General features: G+C 39.0%; 1 protein-coding gene across 2 annotated transcripts in view; it reads left to right on the forward strand.

Moving 5' to 3' along the window:
• The window catches only part of CSTF3 (cleavage stimulation factor subunit 3), a 50,969-nt gene extending 27,457 nt beyond the window's left edge, over nucleotides 1–23,512 (forward strand). For both annotated transcript variants that reach the window (XM_013177689.3, XM_048046742.2), the window contains exons 4-21: nucleotides 6,405–6,437; nucleotides 6,815–6,912; nucleotides 8,357–8,423; nucleotides 8,520–8,554; nucleotides 8,662–8,788; nucleotides 11,199–11,276; nucleotides 11,481–11,643; nucleotides 12,173–12,282; nucleotides 12,711–12,827; nucleotides 13,919–13,993; nucleotides 15,290–15,433; nucleotides 15,530–15,632; nucleotides 17,434–17,503; nucleotides 18,837–19,032; nucleotides 20,838–20,991; nucleotides 21,356–21,450; nucleotides 21,580–21,640; nucleotides 22,822–23,512. In XM_013177689.3, the coding sequence (XP_013033143.1) occupies nucleotides 6,405–6,437; nucleotides 6,815–6,912; nucleotides 8,357–8,423; nucleotides 8,520–8,554; nucleotides 8,662–8,788; nucleotides 11,199–11,276; nucleotides 11,481–11,643; nucleotides 12,173–12,282; nucleotides 12,711–12,827; nucleotides 13,919–13,993; nucleotides 15,290–15,433; nucleotides 15,530–15,632; nucleotides 17,434–17,503; nucleotides 18,837–19,032; nucleotides 20,838–20,991; nucleotides 21,356–21,450; nucleotides 21,580–21,640; nucleotides 22,822–23,024 (1,929 nt within the window). In that variant the 3' untranslated portion in view covers nucleotides 23,025–23,512. The remainder of the gene's footprint in view (nucleotides 1–6,404; nucleotides 6,438–6,814; nucleotides 6,913–8,356; nucleotides 8,424–8,519; nucleotides 8,555–8,661; nucleotides 8,789–11,198; nucleotides 11,277–11,480; nucleotides 11,644–12,172; nucleotides 12,283–12,710; nucleotides 12,828–13,918; nucleotides 13,994–15,289; nucleotides 15,434–15,529; nucleotides 15,633–17,433; nucleotides 17,504–18,836; nucleotides 19,033–20,837; nucleotides 20,992–21,355; nucleotides 21,451–21,579; nucleotides 21,641–22,821) is intronic.
• The last annotated feature ends 2 nt before the right edge of the window (nucleotides 23,513–23,514 follow it).

Raw genomic sequence — 23,514 nt, forward strand, 5'->3', positions numbered from 1 at the left:
GTCAAAAGCTGCCTGGGAATGGTCCTGGGCAGTCTGTTCTGGGTGGCCCTGCCTGAGCAAGGGGGGTTCGACCAAGTGACCTCCAGATGTTCATTTTGACATCAACCATTCTGCAGTTCCACAAGTTTTCCGCTCACAGATAGGGAATTAGGCTTTTCAAGTCTTTAGTCTTACATTTTTAATTACTATTTTAGAGTTAGCTGGTAACATGGAGGTCTGTCTAGGTTGATGCCTTTGAGAGGAAAAAGGGTTTCCTCTGAGGGGCTTGTGTGTACTTGGGCTAAACTGCTCCTGAAGGCTATTAAAGCTTTTGGGATCATGAGGCTGTAATGTCAAATTTCTTGTGATTAGTGAGTGAAAAACAACCTTGCCTATTCCTAGCTATCCATCCACCTCTCTAGCTCTGCCACTGTCCTCTCCCAGTTTCCCATTGCAACTTAGCTCCCTGAGGAAAAATGGTGTCATTCATTTACTGATGGTCACTTCTCCGGTAGACAGGGCCTTCCTTTGCTGTTTTTCCTGTCTTTAACAGAAAATGGTAACGTGGCCCAGAATTTTGCTATAGAAGGTCAACATCTTCACTAGCTGCCCACTGTCTGTTGTCTTACATAAGATATTAACTGGTAATTGGACTTAAAGCTTTACAGGCCTTGTTCATTGGCTTAAGCCACATTCTTAATTATTGTAATGTTGATTTATTCTTAAATACTATGAGAAAATTCAAAGCATATCTAAATATAAAGACACATATGTGATAGCTTATGATAGTTCAATATTTTGGTAATCAAACACCTGCGATTCATAAAAGATGGTTGTGATCAGAAAACAGACTGCAAAATGTTGCTTTTTTTGCTGTATATTGTAGCCATCTATATGGCAGCTGTGATGGCATCCTGTGAGGAGACAGGCTTTCAAAGGTTGATATATCTAGTAGAGACGACTTTTAAATTTTGATATAGTGCCATGGTTGTGGAAACTCTAGAAATAGTGTGTATAGTAGTAGATGAAGACACTTCAGGTAGAATAATTTTAAGGAGCTTTTAGAATTGCATTTTATGACAGACTTTGAAATTGAGGCACAACCATGTAGATGTGAGAAGTAACACCACTTTGGATGAAAATACTTTGCAAGTCATCTTATTACATTTTGAATAAATGAGTTTTTGCATACTCTGTGTACTATATCTCTTCTTTGCAGTCTTTACTAACAACAAGAAAAAAGCTATATTTTCATAAGGAATATTAACACTCCAGATGAAAGTGCAGAAATACTGATTTTTTCAGTGCGTATCTGATATAAATTGTAGCACAGTTCTGCATTACAGAAATTACATCTGCAATTCTGTGCTGATGTTTTCTAATAAAGGAGGTTATTGGCTTAGCCTTGGAATGCCTTGCAGAAGTATGTGTTTTGTTCAGCTTACATAAAATAACTGTTATTATCTGGGAAGTTATAATCCAGCCTCCTTGTGTTTTTGTCCCCATGTGAGTGTGGTGTTATCCGTGTGTGATTCTATTCTTGTCCTGCTGACACGCTTACAGCATTTCACCTGCATTTCATGTACTTGGACAGAGCTGGGTTTGCCATTTGCAAGGGTAATTGCTGTTATTTGACATGAAATTGTTTGTTGTGTGAAGTGTTCTCGCAGCTAGCCAAGAGATTTGCTCTTCCGCTGACTGGAAGTCTCAGCAAACAGCAAAAGACAATGTGCGGAAGATTGGAGCATGTTACGCTCTCTTCATCCTTTCAGAGATTACATTTCCTTGAGGCACTCTGAGAAGTGTGAACCGCAGTAGTCCCAGCAGTATTTACTCTGCAAATAAAGTGAGAACATCTCTCCAGCCAGCTCGAACCTGTATTTTGGAAACAGGTACAAAGGTACCTGATATAAAATACCTGAATGTGTTTTGTTAATGGTACACTTTGATACTAGTAAAGACATTAATTGCATCCCACCAGGCTTGACAGTATGTAGAAGGTTAATTGAAAGAAAAAAATCCTGCCTTAACAATCAAGGTGTTTAAAAAAAAAAAGGGAAAGAAAAAAGATGAATGTGACACACATGGATTCGGTTGTGTTAAATTTGGTATAGTCTGATTTTCTCTCAAAATAGAACTTTTTATTTTTATAATAACCTGTCCTGTAACTGTGTGAATTAATATAGGTCTTTAACAGTGAAGTCCAGCTAATAAACAAAAGGAAGACTTCCAATATGTGCATGTATGCTCTGGTTGTAATTTTGTACACTGAAGCATAGGGTGTGTATGTGTTCATAAAACAAACAAACATTAAAGATGTTGCATACATGTTATTATTTATAATGAAACCAGATTTCAGGAAATAGTAGTTTTTAAAATAGCAGTCACTATGAAGGAAGTCCCCTGGAAGTTAATGCTGGTGCTGCTGTGGTGTTTTCTCCCCAGCTCATGCACTCCGCCAGCTGCACCCAGACTTTCTCTTCAGGCCACTTTTCCAAAAAAGTTGCTAAAGCCCCGGGAGAACAGTGCCTGGGAGGTGGGTAAGGCAGAGGGCAAGAGTGTTTTCCTCACAGAGGTGGAGCAGCGTTGGGTTCAGCTGGAGACCACGAGTAAGGGACATAAGATTTTATTATCAATTTTTATTACCTACTTGGAGAGAGGGTTGGGCTTTAGAAATAGCTGAGGCCTCTAGAAAATGAGTCATGGCAGAAGAAGCCATGCTGATCCTTAAGGAAAGGATTTGAAACAAAGCGAAGTGCAATGTAATTTATGGATTAAATTTTGCCCTTGAATGTTTATGAAGTTCATTATTGGGAAGTATGTAGTGTATTCTGGGGAGAAATTTTACCCTATTATTAAGAATTTGTCTTGTACAAAGCTGATACAGTGGTGACTTAAACTTCCTATTGGATCATCAAATTTAAAAAGACTTTCTCAGCAAATAGTTGGAATTTCTTACTGTTACAGGCAGAGGAAGGCAAACTCAGATGTGTTTTACCACAGGAGCACCTGATTATAGCCAGACTAGGTGATCTTTTTGTAGTCTTCAAGGTTGGAAGGGGATATTTTTATAGATAATAATTTTACCCTAGAATGTTGATATTCCTAGGCTTATTCTGCAGTTGACAGACTCGTGCTAGTGACACTTCTATATGTTCACCTTTGTGAGGGTATCACCTACCTTTTGGATTAAAATAATAATAGAGAGGAACAGAACATGTACACAGGCAGTGTTAGTAATCCGAGGACAATCTGTTGTAAAGATGTGTTTCCTTTTGTTCTGTTTTTACTAAAGAACAAAAATACAACATTCATGTCAATCCTTTAACGCTTGTCTGTGTTTGATCACTGCCTGTTCCTGTGTCTGTAATAGAAAAAAAAAAAAAAAAAAAGAAAAGTAATAGAAAGATGTGGTAGTGGGTCCTGGAGGCAGCATGCCCTTTCTGGTGCTCCGTTTGCCCCATCACTGAGGTGTCCCTGTGCCAGGGCGGCCAGGATGCTTGCTTGGGAGCCAAGAAATGCAAACAAATTCCAGCAGGAGAAATAGCTGCTCTTCCCTCTGGCTCTGGGGCTTGGTGAAAACTCCAGTGAGGGACGCCTAGCAAGCACTGGCAAGTGCTGCTTTTTTCTTTTTTCTCTTCTTTTCCTTTTTTTTTCTTTTTCAATCTGTCTTCAACCTCATAACTTCATTGGTACCAAGATTTCACTAACAATTAGATGTTGAAAATGGGTAACAAATATATAACACTGGTGTAAGTCCAAAAAAGTCCCAAGTGTGGGCAGCAGCTTTTCATGTATTTAGTAATTCATGTAGAAAATACTTCGTTCTTTGAGTTACAGCACACACAAATAAAGAATATTAATTTTTCTAAGCAAAAATATTTTAATTTTAAAGGTCTTGAGGTGCAAATCAGTTCCTTGGAAGCACATGTAACCTAATTGGTCTTCCTCATGCTCTGTCTTTTGGTGGTGCTTGGTGACGGTGCTGCCACACACTAATAAAATCGCTTTGGTAAACAATTGAGTGGGATTGCTCCGCACTTACCTGGTGTCATAAAATTACTGAGATCAGTCTGGGCCATTTATATGGGGTAGTGGTTGTCGGTGGGCTATTGGCTGATAAAGGCAGGGAGATAAACAGGCAGGCAGCATCCTCGCCTTGCCAGCTGCAGCTGGGAGTTCTCCCTGGCGGAATAACTCGCAGCAGGCATGCAAAACGTTTTTTGCAGGGCTAGACTGAAGGGTAGGCTGTTTTGTCCTGCGTATTTACGGCTTTTTAATTTGAGCATGTACAATTTCTTTTGACCTTCCGTGCCTTTGTCAGTGACAAAGCCACGGAGTAATTTTCATTAAAAAATCAATTTATTCTTTTTACTGGGGACTTGCTCCTTAAAAAAAAAAAAGTTTCTGCTCTCCCTATTGAAGATTTTGATTGAGTAAAAGAAGGGGAAAAATGTGCAGGCAGCTTCGCACTGTACTAGGCATGCAAAACAAAATTTGTTCTTTTCCATTAGGTGGCCAAGGACAAAAGGAGTATGCAGGGGGTGGGACACGCTGATGAGAGCTCTTGCTCCTTACTGAGAGCTGAATCCTTTTTGTCATATTCTAAGAGATGCTGAAGAACCTGAAATGCTACTGTAACTGTCAAAAATGGATGAAGGGAAAATGGGAGGTGTCTTTTTCTTTGACTTTGCAGTGGAGGAGGAATTTAAAATATAAGCAGTTGTTTTCCTTCAACTGAAAATAGGGTGGGATCTGACTCCTTCACTTGTGTTCACAAAAGTCTTCTGCCTAAACAGCTATAGAAGTACTGTAACTGCAGTTTAGAGATTGAAATGCTGTGCTGCTCTCACTAGAAGCTGCGAGGAAGCAGAAATAAGATACGTGCCTGTCCGTTCACCTGGCTCGTTTGAGCCGTGTTATTGCAGAGCGCTGTCGTTTCTGCAGTCGGTCATTCCTATGGGCAGCTATCTCCAAACCGAGTAGTTTGCAGAAAAAAAAAAAGTGTGAAAGCTCTGTGAAAGCTGTGTGTTCAGTATATGAGGTAACTAGGCCTAACTCTTCCGAAACGGGGTTTAGTCAGATCACTCAAACCTGGGCAGGGTGCTGCTCCAGTTTGGAAGAGCTGCTGGCACGAGGTTCTAGTTTGCAGTGCATGCCTATAACATCTGCCTGCAAAATTCACTTGAATTCCTGCATTTTTAATTGCTCTGGTTGATGAGAGAGAGAAATTGGGATCCTGTTTTAGACGGGCCTGGAGGCCGGGGTGTCGGCGAGAGCCGAGAAGCTGAGGAAAGGGAGCCATGAAGGAAGGGTCGTGGTACGGTGAAGGTTGACCGTAGGCCTCCTGCAGAGTAGTCAGTGTTTCCTAAGGCTCCCATTAAAAATTCTCTTAGGCTTTAAAAAGAGAACAATGTAAAATGATGTAATTACTAGGTTAATCCCCCTGTGCTGCCTGGGGAGAAGAAGAGGCTGTCCGAGCCTCCCGCGGCCCTCTCGCTTCCCACTGAAGTAACAGCTGTGAATCCCCTCAGCAAAGGGCAATGAGATTTAAATGGGGGTTTTGATATTTAAAAAGGTGCAGTGCAACATAGCAAATTTCATTAAAGGATGTTTATTTCTAAACAGATACGCGTTTCTAGGGGCTTTTCAGATTCTCCTTGTCTCTTCGGGGTGCCCAGTACATTAGCATAACTTGAGCTACCAAGCACGTGAAGAGCAGTGTCAGTCAGCTTCTACGTCTTGTGCTTTTCTGTGTCCTGTGTGAAAGGAAGCCTGTTCTGTAGAGGCTGAGTTTTCACCCGTGACCCCGCAGTGCTGTCTGAATGACACGAGTGCTGCGGCGCCAGCCACTTTGGTGTCTTGTGGAGGGCAGCACCAGGGCTGGGGGGGGGCACGCGTTGAAAAAGAGGTTCTCCAGAGTGTGCGTTATTCTCTTATTCAGCATCAGCCTGTTAAGTCAAAGCTTACTTTGAGAAATAAATGTCAAAATATAAAGCATGATAAAAGAAACACGTTACATGTTTGTAAATATGGTATTTTGGGTTTACTGAAACCTGATGTGGAGACTTTGGTACCTAAGTCAATAGATATGCGCTTAAGACAACAAAGTTACTCAAAATAAGAGGAAAGTGTGGGTATCCAAACCAGACTATAGGAAAGTAACTTTGTCTACTGAGACTGCATTTTTGGCCCTAATGGAAGTAAAAAAAAAAAAAAAAAAAAATTAAAAAAAAATGAAGATTTTGAAAAAGCTAAGCTAGGTATATGTTTTTATATGTTTAATTGTATCTTTGCAGCATTATGTGAATTTGGAATGTAGTTAGTTTAGGAAGCCAGACTGGAATGTTTAATACTGTATGCAAAATATATTCCTACTATTCTAAAATAGTTTAAGTGATTTGTTCTTTTCTGCTTCCCTGTAGATTAAAGCAAAAAATTATGACAAAGTGGAAAAGGTGAGTCCTATCAATATATGCGATATATACCTATAGCAAGAAAAAAATATCTTCTGATTCAACTAACTGAGATTGAAAATAACTGTGGCTGTCTTTGAATGAGCTATTCAAAAACACAGGAAATATCACTAAAGTAGATTTTGTTGTTGCTACCAAACTAATCAGTGAAGTGAGCAGAGGAATTTCTCTGTTTAATTCTTTCCAATTTCCTTGCATAGCATGAAGGTATTTTTGTCAAAAGAATGAGTAATTTATTCTTTCTTATAAATTTTAGTCATAATTATCAAAATTATTTTATTTCATACTGTATAGCATTAAAAGTAGAAACTTAATTCTGTATTGGAATCCTGATCACATCTTCTTGATGTATTAAACAGTTATTTCAGCGATGCCTTATGAAGGTTTTACACATTGATTTATGGAAATGTTACCTTTCCTATGTACGAGAAACCAAGGGGAAGCTACCTAGCTACAAGTAAGTTAACAGAGTTACTCTGAATTATTCTAGTTTTATAATGACTCTCCTCTTGATTTTTGACTAAGGGGTGGGGAAGAACACGAGTCTCACACCTGCTTGGGACCCTTGTAGCAGAGTGGTTTTGGGGTGGTGGTGGTAATAATATATAATTTGCATTTTGCCAGCATTTTCTTTAAAGTTTCTGTAATTAAGCTTGCTGGGTAAAATTTCTTGCTCCATCTGGGTCCATATGTAGAGGTGGGACAGCAGCGGGGGACCATCTGGAGCACCCATGCTGTTTCCCTGCAAATGAGATTGGTGTTTAAGCTAATCTGAAATATGCTTCCTTCTCAGACAGGTCTTTTGCTATTCTCCCCCTTAGTGCCCTGTTTAGTCTCCACAAAATTCAAAATCGATTCCAGTTGAGGTACTATTTTTGAGTAGTTAATAGTAAATCAGTAATTAGAGTAAGTTTGGGAAGGCCTACTAAGCATAAAAAATCAGGGTGTCAACATCTTTGGGGCATGCTAGTTTTCATCTCTTCTCACTTACTAGATTTTGCCTGTGTATAGTCCTGTGGACTGAGTTCAGTCCTCCTTCTTCCTGCTTGAAGTTTCAAAAATAGTCCTTCAGCATCTACAAGCTGTTTCTTTCCCAGCCCATCATAATTTCTATGTACTTCAACCATTAAGACAGTCACTGATGCATAAATGAAAAAAATGCAGATTTTTTATTTTTAAATACTGTTTTCAAAAAATTTCTAAAAGTATTTTCCTCCTCCCATCCCTTACCTTTCCGTCATTTAACTTTACTCTATTTTTTTCCCTTTAACGTGGACAAAAAAGTAGTGAGGTAGTGAAAAACTTCTAAGGAAAGGAAACTGGGAGAAAAGTGGGACAGTGTAAAAGCTATTTTCATTGAAAATTGAGCAAGTAGAAAAATTCTGTGAACATTTTTAAAAATGTGAATCACATTTTTTTGGGGGGGGGTGGTAGAAGATTATATGAAAGATTTTGGCCATTTTCCACACAGTGGAATTACTCCTAATTTTCCCATCCTTTCTATGTTCTTAGAGAGTTACAAGGTTCAAGAATTTCTGAGAGAAAAAGGAAACAACAGGTTGTCAGCAAGGAACATTTAGAGAGCATTTGGTTTCTATCTTTTCAACTTAGAGTGCACTTCGCATGCATGGATTTCCACATACTTGAGGAAGGGGGTTCTTGGGAGCGATTAGTATACAATATTGCCACCAATAAATGTAAACAATTTTCTCTTAAAAATAAACCTAAATTCAGAATTTAAAGATATCCAAATGCAAATTTTTTGCTCTCAACTATTGCATGATACTTTTCATTCCTCAAGGTATATTGAATTTGCTGCACAAAAAAATGCTCTTAAATAAAGATTTTTCTAAAATACTAAAGAGTTGCTCTATGGTCTTGTGGTTTGTTCTTTTCCTCAGAGAAAAAATGGCTCAGGCATATGATTTTGCTCTGGATAAGATTGGCATGGAAATCATGTCATATCAGGTATGTTTTTTCTATGAAAACACATTTAATTTCTAACTTTATATCAAGTACAATTAAACATTAATTTCATTATATTTAATATTTTTTCTTGCATAGATCTGGGTGGATTACATCAATTTTTTGAAGGGCGTGTAAGTACCTTAAAAGAATTTATTTTAAGTTCAGTTAAAGTAATGTTGATATTCGTACTGGTGATGGTCTGTAACAGCTGACATTGATCTCTCTCCCCACTATTTAGAGAAGCAGTAGGATCTTATGCTGAAAACCAGAGGATAACAGCTGTCCGTAGGGTTTACCAGCGTGGGTGTGTGAATCCAATGATTAACATAGAACAGCTCTGGAGAGATTATAACAAATACGAAGAGGTAATCAAAAACATTAAATCTGCTTGTGACATTAAAAAAAAAAATCTTATAATCAAATATAGTGCCCAAATTGCATCCACTAAATAATTACATATAAAAGAGATGACTGGCAGTGTAAAAAACATTTTGCGTGTGCTATGTACCAGAACACCTGTAGCAAAACTGTACAGGTACCTGATTGATAATTTTTTTTTAATTATTTTAAAGATTTTGTAGCATACATTTAACTGTCCTATTCCCCAGTTGGCCCATCTGAATTGCTAGTGAATTAGAAATCACTGTTACTAATGGCAGAGAATATATTCAATGAAAGCTGGGGCAGATCAGTTGGCAATGGGGGCTTGCTATCGCAAGGAGGCATTTCCCTCGTTCCAGTTGAACAGGGTAAAATGGCATTCAGCTGTGATGGTTTGGATTTGCTCCATAGCATTAAGTCACATGTTCTCAAGAACTTTTAAAATGCTCCCCACCATCCCTCACCTGAAGCCATTACAGCATCAAATCAGGTGAGTCTGCTGCCACACTGTCTTCAGCAAGCGCAACCTCAACTCATTGACCCTGCAGGCTGATCTGTAGCTGCACCTCCGTAGCGTACTTGTAAACACTTTTGGTAGCAGCCTGTTAACCTACCCCACTCACCGCAGGTAAGAATGCAGAACCGAGAATAAATGCCTTGGTGCTCGGCACCGTCGAGCAGACACCTTGGTGTGGCACGCTCCCTCATCCCGCATGTTGCACCCAGCATTGCCCGTGCTGGCACGCGATGGGTCAGCTGTGCACTGTGCAGGGAAGAAGGGACAGTTCCTCTTCCCTCGTTTCTGACCGTGCCAGTTGTAGGGTTGCTGACCTCAGACGTGAGACACCACTTAGCCAGCAGGAGCACCTCCTGGCACCCGCAGCCAGCAGTGTCCCGCCATAGCTCATCACCAGCTCGGTCCTCAGCGGTACTGCAGCTGGCTCGCTTAGCACCAGGGAGGGTACCGAATGACATGCCTTCTCCATAGGAAAATCCGGTGCTGCTGCCAGAAACTTCCCTGTAAGCCTCTCCCACACAGTAAATGAAAGCTATCACTGCTTGTTTCTACTGGTTTCATCAATACATAGGGAGCCTGTCAAGATGATAGCTGAAACCTGGCCTACATTTGTTCTGTATCTTCTAGTTGAGGCTGCTTGGTTGGCACCTGTCACGCAAAACAACATCTCAGGCGAGGGCTGGTGGCTGCTGGGACACGGGTCTCTGCAGCTCGTGTTCAGCTTGCAGAACATGCTGGCGCGGAGTAAGACAGTGCTGGGCACCAGGGCTCTTAGGGGGAAACCTCATGTGTAGATCTTGGTACAAAAGGCCACTGGGTATTTGCTGCAAGTGAAATACTCGTGGGTAAAACACTCTCCAGCTTCCCTTCAGCTCAGTCAGTAGTTACTGGGTAGCAGTATCTGCCTGTCAGCTGCCAGCACCGTTAGTTAAACTAAGGGGCTAAGTGGGGCATTGCTGGGTTTATATTCTAACTGGCCCAGATAGCTCGGCGAGGGTCCAGATGGGGCCTTTCTCTTGCTCCTGCCGCAAGGGATCAGTCCCCAGCTCAGATGCCAGCTTGGAACAGGACTCAACACTGCTCACGTTGCTCAAAATCCTGGCAAGTCACTTCAGCAAAACCCACCCTGACTTTTGTGAGCACAAGAGTGGTTGCTTATCCTGCCATCAGAGCTGCTCCTTGGGGTTTGGTTAGTGCCTGGGAGCCCGCTGCCTGGCCTGCGTTCCTGGCGTCGAGTTGTGAGCTCTGCCTTCGGCTGGGTCCCTCCTGCTCTGGAGGGCTCTGAGCGCACACGGGTCCTGCCCCTTGTCCTTCTCTGGGGTGGTTGGAGCTGGCAAAGGTACGCATATGGCCATCCCTTGCTTCAGGAACAGGGAGGAAAAGGCAGAGCAGTGAGCTTTGACTTCAGTCTCTGTTATTAGTTGTCAACGAAAACTGAATTGCTCCTATGCTGTCCTTGTGTTCACCCAGTGAACAGCAGGCGGCAGGGAACTGTGACTCTGCCTGGGCATTGACCATGATTTTAAAAAATACCAATTCAAAGATCCATTCTTTCCTCTGCTTTCTCCCCCATCAGTTTTATGTAAAGTTCATTGCATCTTGAAAGCTGTAAGCGATAAGATTAAAAATATACTGAGATGTTTTAGGTCATCTGATTTTCTGTATTGAATGTGTTCCTTCACAAATACGTTCTTGCCCCTTTGTGATATGTTTGTGAAGAAATATCCAGAACCTTTTGAGATCAGTATTTTAAAATAGCTTTGACCTTCATGCTCCCTTTTGCATCCTCTTTCAAGCTATTTTCTGAATAAATTGAGATTCAGGAATTCCACGTTGAAATTGCATACTCCCAATTCCTTTTTTTCACCCTTTTCTAGGGAATCAATATTCACTTAGCTAAGAAGATGATTGAAGACAGGAGTAGAGATTATATGAACGCACGACGTGTAGCAAAGGTACAAACTTCTGTTTACTTTTCTTTGTTCTATTTAATTCTACAAACTAGCTCTAAATTTGGTTCTTATTTTAAAACAAAATGTGTGTTAGATTAATGAGGTAGGTACGCTGAAATATTTGTATCAGTTTCATAAAAAATAAACTAAGTTTTTTAGTTTTTTGTAGGTTTAAATCTGGTGTTCAAAACATTGTTTCCGTTTCAGGAATATGAGACAGTTATGAAAGGCCTGGACCGCAACGCTCCTTCTGTCCCCCCACAAAATACCCCACAAGAGGCTCAGCAGGTAGACATGTGGAAGAAATACATCCAGTGGGAAAAGAGCAACCCACTACGCACAGAAGATCAAACTCTCATAACAAAAAGAGGTAATTAGAAACTGCTCTGGGCTGTGTAGAATTGTATTTCTTAGCTCAATGAATGGCCTCCAGTGTAGATAATAATGTGTTTTAATGTTCACGGATGGTGCTTTAGCAGAAATCAGTCAAGATTTTTTCCTTGCCTGTCTTGAACTGTGTGGGTGTGATTTTTAAACAATGTGTAGTTTTTACTCAAGTCAATCTGAAAGCAATACATGGATTTGGGGTACAGTGCTGTAGTCGTATGCCACTGATCTCATTAGAGGTCACAAAATGGTGGATCACAGCCTAACGTTATGGCTGATGTTCTTGGATGATTTCTGTTTCTTCCTCTGTGGATGAGGCAGGGTTTAGCTGCTGTTTAGGATTCATGAAGTTCCAGATGATATAAAAGAGCTGCAATTGTGATTGTTCTATTCAAAGCCCATTAGTGTTAATGGTGTTCTATTTATTCACTGTTTTCTGTATTTCATTGTGCAAGGTAGAACTTTTTCTGCAGTAATATACAAGGAATATTTCTTACGTTTTTTCCTCCTAGTTATGTTTGCCTATGAGCAATGCCTTTTGGTTCTGGGACATCACCCAGATATCTGGTATGAAGCTGCACAGTATCTTGAACAATCTAGTAAGCTGCTAGCTGAAAAAGGGGTAAGGAGATTGCTGTTAGTTTTCTTTCTCATTTAATTGCTGTAATGCAGTCTACTGTTGTTAATTTTTCCTCAAATACTTAAGAACCAAGGGGGGGGGCAAAAAGTCTCAAACATCTTGTGTCATGTTCAGAATTTTAAATTTGGGGCTCTATTACTAAAATCTATTTATTTATTTATTTTGCATCTGGGATAATAACATTTATTAAAAAAAACGATTTTCCTGTTGGCCAGATTTAGGTTTGGGTTTATTTTGTTGTGGTTTATTTTTTTGGCTGTAGTGATTTCCCAAGTACTGGGGAGATGAGTATCTTTTTATTGGAGCATTGTATGGGCACTCAGTGGAATTTTTCATGCAGAGAAGATATTCCATAGATGGGCCTTCACTGTCACAAGTGTTGAACAATTATCATATTTATTTTATAACAGGACATGAACAATGCCAAACTTTTCAGTGATGAGGCTGCTAATATTTATGAAAGAGCGATCAGCACTTTACTAAAGAAGAACATGCTTCTTTATTTTGCATACGCAGATTATGAAGAGGTGAGCCAAAACAGTGATGTACTGATATTAAAACACAAAGACATCTCTCTTCAATAATGTCATTTATTTGAAGCATACTGAATACACAGACTCTCTGTACAATTACTTTGCTGATTTTTTCTAGCCTTAACCTCATTCAGTGTTTCTGAGACTGAGCTGACAAAAGGGGGAGAGACAGCCTGAAGTATTAGTTATAATTCTTTTGAAAATCTAATGCCTTTCCACTTAAATATTAACTATTTTTCAAACAACTGTGAAGTTGAAAGACCGATCAATTTACATTTACTGAGACATAAGCTTCTTCATTTTTAAAATGGAGGAAAAGAACACCTTTCCTGTCCAATTTTGGGGGATTTAATGTTTGTGTAGCCATGGCTACCACTGGATCACACAGACTTGATGAGTAATGCCCCAGCAAGGGTTGTTTTTGCACATGAACCATCAGAAATGAGGACAATTTCCCACTGATCATATGAGGACTATAGAATCCTCTGTAGGATGTATTTTGCCCATCTACTGTAACATGAAAGTCTTTGCAGGAAGATCCTGAGGACAAAAGCCAACAAATCTTTGCACTTAAAAGAAAAATCCTTGGCTTTCAGTGCAGCCTCTTGTATCCTAAACATACTGGCTATTAAAGTTTTTAAAGGTTGCACCATGCAGCTTGGAGGGATGCAGCTGGCAGTGAACAGAACGGATTACTTGAAATGTGTAGGTTTTAGAGTGAAGGTGGTCTTCCTAGCTGCTCTGCGAGTTACCTTTAGTTGAAGATGAAGGAAACAGTCTTCAAATCCCAAATACCTAAAATGTCAGTTCTGCTGCAGTACTACAAAATTAGAAAAAGACAACAGAGACTCTAGGAAAGCAAGTATGTAGTAAGCACTAGTTAAAACAGAATGTGGAAAGTAAAGAAATGACTGCACAAGACAAAAAAATGCATCAGTTTAAAATGATTGACATATGTAGTGTCAAACTGAGGAAAAAAAGAAACAAAAATTTTATTTTTTTTCTTCAGATTGATTTTTGCATTCTCACAGGTGGTTTTTAATGGTATTACCAAGCATTCTGTATTTCCTTTTTATTTACTTTAGAGTCGAATGAAGTATGAGAAAGTACACAGCATATATAATCGACTCTTGGCTATTGAAGATATTGATCCCACTCTGGTAAGATGATCTTTAGTACTGAGTTTTTCCACATTTGCATAGACAGTCACCTGAGTACACTCGGAGAATGGGGAAGTACTTATATGAGTTTATTGGGTCACAAGGATGATTGAGCAGGTGGAGTACTGAGATGACAGAATTAGATTAAAATTTCAGCAGGGCTGACAATTAGAGGCTTTAATCCATTCTGACACTAAGTCACGTGCATATTTCTCCTCTGTGTCTTTTGGAGAATCTCTTAAAACAAGTTGTGAAGATGGCAGATGTTAAAGATTTTATGAAGCATCTCATAAGAATTGGTGTATGTGTTGTTGGCCCAACTAAAATTTCACTTTGCTTCTCCTTAACTGATTAAAAGCACGTTGCTTTTGCCCATTGCCCTCCCTAAAGTAATAAATACCTTTCTGTGTATGTGTAGTTTGCAAATAAATTTGTAATGCACCATGTAAGTATCAAAGTTTATTGCTGTACATCTACTTATGTAGTAAACAGCATGGTTCATAGTGCCAGCTGTGCTAGTACTGAACAAATGGTGTGAGAACGTAACCTGCCCTCAAAAAGTGACGTGGTTTATAGACATGACAAAGCATGAGAAGGAAGAAGAAGGTCTGAGGTCTAAAATTAAAGAGGTCATTGTCAGAGGAAAGGTATCAATTTACTGACATGTTTATTCATTAAGCTCAGAATCACAATGCTTTCCTAACACACGTTTTCTGAGAAAGCACATACCAGTTCCTCCCATTTGAGGAATGCTGTTATTTGTGATCTAATTCTGAGTGGAAGAATATTAAATTCCAAAGAAATGCAAATCACAAATTGGCCAATGTATTAAATAGCACATTCGTTACTTTTTGAGTAGGTATAAATACTTGCAGATAAAATGATTTGTGGTTTGGATCCCATAATATACAGTAAAATACTTCAATCGTCTTTTTGCCTACTCTTTAACCTTATAATGTCTCAACTTTATTGGAATATTGTCATTTTTGTAAGTCCTTAATTTTCTGAAGTTAGATTTATCCACTTATCCTACCTTGAAAAATATGTTTATTAACCATTGGTGTTTCAGGGGATTGATCTTAGGTATTTTCCATTTTTAAACCAAGTATATAAAAAGCTTTACCTCAGTATTTATAGCATTGTGACACGGAGGCATAACACAATCTTGTTTGTTTATATTATGACTTCTTAGCTGTATTTTGTGAGTACGGATTATTCCAGATACAGCCAAAAAGTCATTATATCCTAGTGTTCTTTGTTAGCACTGATACTATATAATATTAACATGTATCTTAGGTTTATATCCAATATATGAAATTTGCAAGGCGAGCAGAAGGCATAAAATCTGGAAGAATGATATTTAAGAAAGCAAGAGAAGATGCCCGAACCCGCCACCATGTCTATGTTACAGCAGCTTTAATGGAGTATTATTGTAGTAAGGTAATTCTAGCTGCTCCGTTTGGTACTCAAAGATTGTGGGAGGGTGTGCATCTCACTGAAGCTAATAAGCTTTTTTTTTTTTTTTAATGTTTGCAGGATAAGTCTGTGGCCTTTAAGATTTTTGAGCTGGGGCTGAAGAAATACGGGGACATTCCAGAATATGTACTGGCATATATTGACTACCTGTCTCACCTTAACGGTAAGCTTTAAATGTTGAGACAACTAATGAAGCATTAATCTGCCTTCTGTGAGTTTGGGTCCAGGCTGAGTTCTTTGTATTTTACTTTTAATTCTTCATGAAGAGCAATAAAACCTCTTCATAAAACTCAGCAGTTAATTTGAAAAAAACTGCTCTTCTGTCCGCATTGAAATTCCAGAAGTGTATTGACATTAGATCTTGTTGCTACTTAATAGGAAAGTGAACTTTCCGAATTGGTAACTCATTTGCAGTGCAGCATTTCTAAAGCATCCGTTGTGAATAATGGGAAATATGCTGAGAAACTTTAATCCGGGCAAAAAGATCTGGGGGGGGTTGAAGTTGGCATGAGAGGAGTGATGGATGAGTTGTTCCATGCTAGAATTAGTTGAAACTCGTTCTTCCCACATAGGTGAGACGAGTAAGATAGAAAAGCAGCTTTGTGGACTAGCTCGAGACCATCCTGCAGGAGAGCTGAGGAAGCAGGACATGGGCAGGGGGCCCGGGGGCTGCGGAGCCCTGGGGAAGGCAGCGGGGGCAGGTGCCTGCCTGGGGCTCGCTGATGCAGGAGTTCATAGCGGCGTTGGCAGAGACCCGGGCTGCTGTGGGGAGCAGGGGCTGACTGAGACCGTTGTGTGGAACTGTGGCAGTACAGGTTTTGTGGGGAGCTCGGAAGGGAGAAATTAAAAGAGGCAAGAAGCAGTTGTCCTTGGGCTCTTCCTCTGCCGACTCGCGTCTGCCAGATACCTCTGAGATATTCAGATTTCTTCTGGTGTTTCTTCAAGTGTTCAGTACCTTACCTCAGTATTTGTGGTATAACCACGAATAGGGGTAACACAAGCCCTTTTGGTTTTTAGTATGAATTGCTAGCTGAATTTGTGAGAAAGCCTCCATGTGGCTGGGGTGAGTGGTGGCTGCGGGCAGCTCTACTTCTGAACCTTTGAGGACATTTTGTAGGCATCAGGCACGTGAGTTTCTCCTGGCAGACTACAGTACTGTACCTTTTTTGCAGGCTCTGAAAGGTTGAATAGATGTAGAGCTTTGTTCTTCTGTCAATTGTAAGCATAAAAATTTTTTTCAAGTCAGGATATATTTAAAGCTGCAAGAAATTATTATAGGTCTACAGGAGCATATGAAATACCTTTCCATACATCACCGTCACAAAAATTTTCTCAAAACTCATGAGTGCATTGCTCTCTCTTAGCAACCTGGCAGGCTTTACTGAAGGGGAAAAAAAAAAAAAAGGATCATGGAAGTTCAGTAAATGTAAGATATGGTAAAATACTTAGTAAGTGAGGACAGAACCTAGCAGTTTTAAAAAACAAACCAACCAACCATTCCTTTCCTCCAGTTGGCAACATACAAAGGCTAACTGCTAATTGGGAACCAGGTCTAATAATTTTTGAAGGGCTTCTGAGGAACATACAACAGAGAATTACATTGACTGAAGAGCCCAATTAAAAAAATATTGAGATGTGCCATTGTGATAATTAAGAAAAACTGAAAATACAACAGAGATCCTGAAGTTATGTCAAATAATAGCTGTGCCATTATAAAGAACCTGTATTAGGATTGGTTTGTTGCTACAATAAAATGAGATTTGCAAATAACAAATTCACAGTAGAATTTGACATTGTTAAAGTTTTATGTAGGTGTTCGGATTTTTTTCTCCTTACTGAAAATCAGATCAAGGTATCAGAATGTCATCCTTTTATTTAATTCAGTGTACGTGTCGAAATGATTTTAAATTGTCTCTAATATATTTTACTCAGTGTGACTTTTTTTTTCCTTTCTGTTTTTAAAGAGGACAATAATACAAGAGTTTTGTTTGAACGTGTTTTAACTTCAGGGAGCCTCCCACCTGAGAAATCTGGGTATGTCTGCAAAAGCAGTTTCACTACACTAAAAAAGATACATAACCCCTTTCAACTACAAAGATCATAAAGAAGTAGAAAAAATGAGCAGGACAAAGTTAGCTAAAGATGTTCCGACCCCTCTCAGTGTTGTCTAAAATAACAGCAACTGTGACAGATGTGTGCAAGTTCCTATCCCACTTGCAGTGAAATTCATTCATTGATTTTAACATCTCATTGAGACAGGATTGTTGAGGACAGAGTGCAAAATCCTCCTGCTGGGTAAGGATTCAGTAGTTCTAGCAGGTGGCATGGCTAATGAGACATATCACTCGGTGCCTGCTTTAGATAAATGGGGAGAGGGAGCTGAGGACATCTTTCATTGACAGAGCATTACGTTGCAGAAAGTGAGTCAGGAATTTATTGAGGAAAATGCTGAATAGTGCCCAAAGAACCAAAAATAAGATAGTGAAAGAACCAGAAAAGTCTTGGATTTGCCACTCACTGGCACATTTTCATTACTACTATTTGAATTTATTTCTCTAGAAGATGGTTAACAACCCCTTTGCATTCCAAGCATTTACCATTATTACTCTGGTAGATGCAAGCATCAAAACTAAGAAATGAAACACTGTACTGCTGTCCGTGGTCATTCTACCCTTTAATTCTCACCTTTTGTACGAAATATTTTATGCCCATTTTTAAAGCAAGAAGAAAACAAAATAGATGATTTAAAAGCTGAATCTTCTTCAAAGGCGAACTCCAAATGAAAGTTTAATCAAGTCCAAAAATATGGCCAGATATTATTCATGTTACGCGTGAGATTTTGCACAAAGAAACAAGCAAGGACTACATAAATTTTGGGCTACATAAAATTCTGAAGTATTGCGTATTGTGTTTTAGGATATTGTTCTTGCCTGCTAGAATATGCTAGGCCATGAAGATGAATTAAATCATATTCTATATTGAAAAATCCCTCACATGCGGGATCAGAGTGAAGTTCTGTGTAGCAGTAGTAGTAGTCTGAGCAGTCTGTGCATCTTACGTTGATAAAAACCTCAAATGCTGAAATCATTTACCCCAGCAATCTTTTTCTTTTCATGACAAAGGTCTACTGCAGAGATAAGCTGAATGTGTAGTGTTTAAAGTCCTTTATGATCCACTAGATTGAAAGTTTTTACAAAAATATATAAGGTACTGGGAAAGTAATGCATGCTACAGGTGCATTGAAAATAAATACTGGAAGTGGTAATGTGTTCCCAGATTTACCTCATCTTGTGAATTTTTATAATTGGGATTTTTTTCAGTAACTCTTTCTCCTTCAGCAATTGTCTGTTTATTTTTTCTTTTACAGGGAAATCTGGGCTCGGTTTTTAGCTTTTGAAAGTAACATTGGTGATCTAGCTAGTATACTGAAAGTCGAAAAACGGAGGTTTACAGCATTCAAGGAAGAATATGAGGGTAAAGAAACAGCCCTGCTCGTAGACAGGTATAAGTTCATGGACTTGTACCCTTGCTCTGCAAGTGAACTTAAGGCTCTTGGTTATAAGGTAAGTGGATAACAACACTTAGATTCATTTTTATTCTTTTCAGTCGTAGCAAACTTAAGCAGTTCCTTGTTTAGCACTTCTCTTACTTTTTTTTTTTTTTTTTTTTTTTTGCTTGACAGAAAAGTAGGTAAAACAGGCCTGGTGTGCTTCCCCCTTGTCTTCTTTGTGTCCTCTCTAGCAGGTTTGCTCTGACTACTTTTTGGCACTGTGCTTCAATGAAAGTAAAATTGGGCTTTTACTTCTTAACTTATTTTGATCTTGAGGCATGTTAACTGGAACCCTGCTGGAAAAAGACAGCAAATGAAAGCATAGGGCCAGAATGTTGTAACTCCACCCAGGTTATACCAGGGATGAATTTAACTTTCAGTCTAAGACTCAGACAGAAACTGAGCTCATTGGGTTCCCCTGGGACAGTATTGTTGGGCAGCAGTGCCAGGCATTGTGGGCCAAGTGCAGAAAGGGGCAAGAAGTATGACAAACAGATGCAACCTCATGCATTTGTATTTACCTCTCATTTTTCCATTGAAAAGTTGATGTGTTAATGACATCACCACTCAGCTACAGGCCTCTGCTTTGGACTTAAACATGAGCTCCTTCAAAAATAAAAATTGTTTTTGAAGGTAGGAGAATCAGGATGAAAGAAATACTGCTGACTGCCCTTCCACTCCAATTGGCAGAACCTCTTTCCCTTTGTTGAGAGCTGTATCAAAAGGAAATAACAAACTTGAGTCCCAGTGATTCCTACAAATGACTGAGGAGACTTACCTGTAGAAATCACTGGCTGCCTGTTTTTTTCAGTTGCTTATTATGGTCTAAGTGCTTAAATGCTGCTATTTGGAATTTAAATTCTAGGCCAGAAGCCTGTAGCTGGTGGTCTCCCATTTCAATTCTGACCACATGTATTTTAACTAGTATTTCAGTCCTGTGCAAGTCCATAAAACTTTGGTAAACAATTAGATGTTGTGTTTCTTTGTACCAAGATGTAAAATAGGCTGACAGAGCAGCAGAAAGCAGCTCTGTTGGAGAAACTGTTGTTGCCCATTTATGTGAATAGGAAGTGAACCTTCAATTCCTAACTCAAAAATAGTGCCTCGACTTCCGTTTATTTCTTATACAAAAAAGTAATTTCTGTAAAGAAAGAAAAAAGTCACTGAAGTCAGCAAAACAGCTGAATTGTTGATCTTCACAGTTTTAAAATAATCTGACAGGTGGAAATGAGTCACATTGAGCCATTGAGTATTTTTCTTTCAAAGTAATCATGACAAAGATAGTTTGAAGTTACAGGTATGCTTGCAAGAGCATATGTCTTGACAAATGCATGCTAGGTGGTGTACTTAAGATTATTCAGCCCTTGGGCTGATTTCTGTTGCTTGTCATATGCCAAAATATAAGAATTTGAACTGATGCCTTGCATGCCTGCTAACTGCCATATGCTTGCTTTCTTTTCCAGCTAAAGCAGTCTAGGGAATGAAATGAGGGAGAAATGATAGTTGTGAAGCTTAGTGGTCTGCACCTGTTCACCTAAATCTTTTTAACCTAAAAAAAAGGAGCCATTCAAAAATGATAAATACAGTCCCATTTTGTAACAAAATGAAGTGTTTCTATTCCCAGCTGAACAGCCCCACTGCAGGACTAAAATGTACGATGACAATATGCAAGTTTTGCCCAGATGGTCTTCTAAGAGGACATCTGTAATTATAATCACGACAAAGTGAGAATAAGTGACTTGTCTAGAGAGATGTTTTGTTCTGTAATTTAAACAAGCGATACTGCCAAGTTCAGTGCTGTCTAATTGGCTTTTGCAGGATGTCTCTCGTGCCAAGCTGGCAGCTATAATTCCAGACCCTGTGGTTGCACCGTCCATTGTGCCTGTTCTCAAAGATGAAGTAGACAGAAAGCCCGAATATCCAAAACCAGACACTCAACAAATGATTCCATTTCAGCCAAGACACTTAGCACGTAAGTCAAATGTTCAGTCCAAAGTGGTTATAGATCACCTAACAGCAAGATATTAACTGGGATGTTTAGCAAACCTAATTGTAGAGACTTCCTATAGTCTTTGGTCACCTAAATTTGTACTTAAATTTTAGGCTGTTGTTTAATTGGATTGCTAAAGGCAATATGTACAAGTAGTTTGGGGTCTGGTAAATGGTAATAACCTGTTACACATGCTGCTTATGGTCTAGATCAGTGACTAAACAGTATGTAATTAGTAGAGGCAAAAGTGACAGGGTAATAATTATTTGCACCAAATAATAATGGTGTTAAAGCAATACAAGTATAGCTGTCTTGCACTGGATTCATATAGTTTTTCTTCCCACAGCTCCAGGTTTACATCCTGTACCAGGTGGTGTATTTCCTGTTCCACCAGCAGCTGTAGTTCTAATGAAGCTTCTGCCACCTCCCGTTTGTTTTCAGGTTTGTTTTTAAGAATTCTGAAAACTTTAAAAAAATTATACAAGAGATTCTGTTTTGACAGAACCATGGTATGTATGCACTCTATTCAAAATAATCTACAAAACTTTTTTTTTTTTTTAAACAAATCAGGGTCCCTTTGTTCAAGTGGATGAGCTCATGGAGATATTTAGAAGATGCAAACTGCCAGACAGTAAGTTGTTTGTTCGCTCTGGACTCTGTAGCAGTGCTGCGTATGACTTTGTTTTACATATGGATATTACTGTCTAAAACCTAGACCTCATTTATAGATGCTGATGTATAATTATTATTTAAAAGTGCCCTGTTGAATTGGCTGTTTGTATGTTGGAATCAACCTAGAAATGTTTGTACATTTAACTGTGAGGGGAGATCAGCAAAGAGTAAAAAGCTGAAACTCACCACCTGCTGCTTCAAAAATAACGTTTTGGTGGTAAACATTAAAAGAAATGAAGATTTTTCAGAATATCCTTTAAAAGAAGCAGTGCATTATTTCTAGCAGCATAACAACTATAATTAAATTACAAATTTGCAGCATGGTTATATTTTACCTAGCAAGGTATTAAGCATTGTATTTAGCAAACCTAATCATAGAGACTTCCTAGTCTTTGGCTATCTAAATTTGTTCATTGGTAGGTCTAACTCTGACTGCACATTGTTGCAGTGATTGAGAACAAGTCAAGAACAATGTTTTCTTAGTTCCTACAACAGAAGTAGCGCTCTGAAATATGAAAAGAGGACAGATGCATACCCCAGGCTTCATGTAAACTATGGGAGATGATTAATATGCTACTCTTAGTTCTTCTGATAGTTGAAGAAGCAGCTGATCTGACAGAAAGCTAGGATTTCCTTTAGAGGGAAAATAAAACACCTATTTAAATTATACATGTTATTTTTGAAGCCTTCTCTGTTTATAAGCAGAAACTGACTTGCTATTCATGCTTACTGATGAAACACAAACTAGGTATACAATTGCTCAAGTAGGCTTTCCTATTTTATTAAGCTTGCAGCTGACCTCAAAAACTTATGCAAATGGAGGTCTCGAGCTGATGCAGCAGCATTTACTTTCTAATTAGCGTTTGCCATAGCTGAGAGTTTTAGACAGTTGGGATTCAATTCTTAGCAGCTCTAAGAGAACGGTGTAGACATGTCTCATGTCTGGAACATATCTCATGTTCCGGAAATCTCCAAAATGCGTCTACCTTGGTGTCCCTGTTTGCATGCATATTAACTCTTACTCCTTTGTTTCTTTATTCCAAAAACATATCTGAAATTGTACTCAACTTTGCTGAAACAGCTTTCTGTATCAGGGCATGTATTTTCACAAATTAAAGTCATCTTTTTCTCTTTTTAAAGCTGTTGATGAAGCTGTGCGAATAATTACTGGAGGCCTACCTGAAATAACTGTGGAAGGCAACGGACCTGTGGAAAATAATGCTATGCTCAACAAGGGTGTCAAGAGACCAAATGAAGATTCTGACGACGATGAGGAGAAAGGCTCAGTAGTTCCCCCTGTACACGACATTTACAGAGCACGACAACAAAAGAGAATCCGGTGAAACAAGGTTGGAGTTCTACTGTGATAGACAAAGACTTGCATTGAGTTTTTCAGTCTCTTAAAAGTCAAGCATTTAAAAGGGACAGCTGCAAAGAAAAAAATCTTGAAAATGGTTTTGTTACTGTGGTGCCTCTTCTCCTATTTGGCTCTTGATCTGAAAACAGACAGAACAATCTTAGAACGTGCTCTGAACAAAACAAGGTTTTCAAAACCAAAAGTGCAAAATGTCTAAACTGCATTTTGTTCTTCAAGGGTGTTCACATCTACCACTTGAAATCTTGTGGGTTTTCAACAGTTTTATTTTAAAAACTGGATGGCTTATAATTGTGAAGCATTTTTAATTCACATTTTCTGGAAGACAGTTGTTCTCAGTTTGTTCATGTAGTGTCCTGCCTTATTGTTCGTTTTTATTTATGGCAGAATGTATGGAATCTGTTTTGTAGTTGAAAATGGAAAAAACATTCCTTTAAAATAAAAGGATATCGATAACA

Source organism: Anser cygnoides, chromosome 5 (genome assembly GCF_040182565.1).
Source record: "Anser cygnoides isolate HZ-2024a breed goose chromosome 5, Taihu_goose_T2T_genome, whole genome shotgun sequence".
Classification (NCBI taxonomy): domain Eukaryota; kingdom Metazoa; phylum Chordata; class Aves; order Anseriformes; family Anatidae; genus Anser; species Anser cygnoides.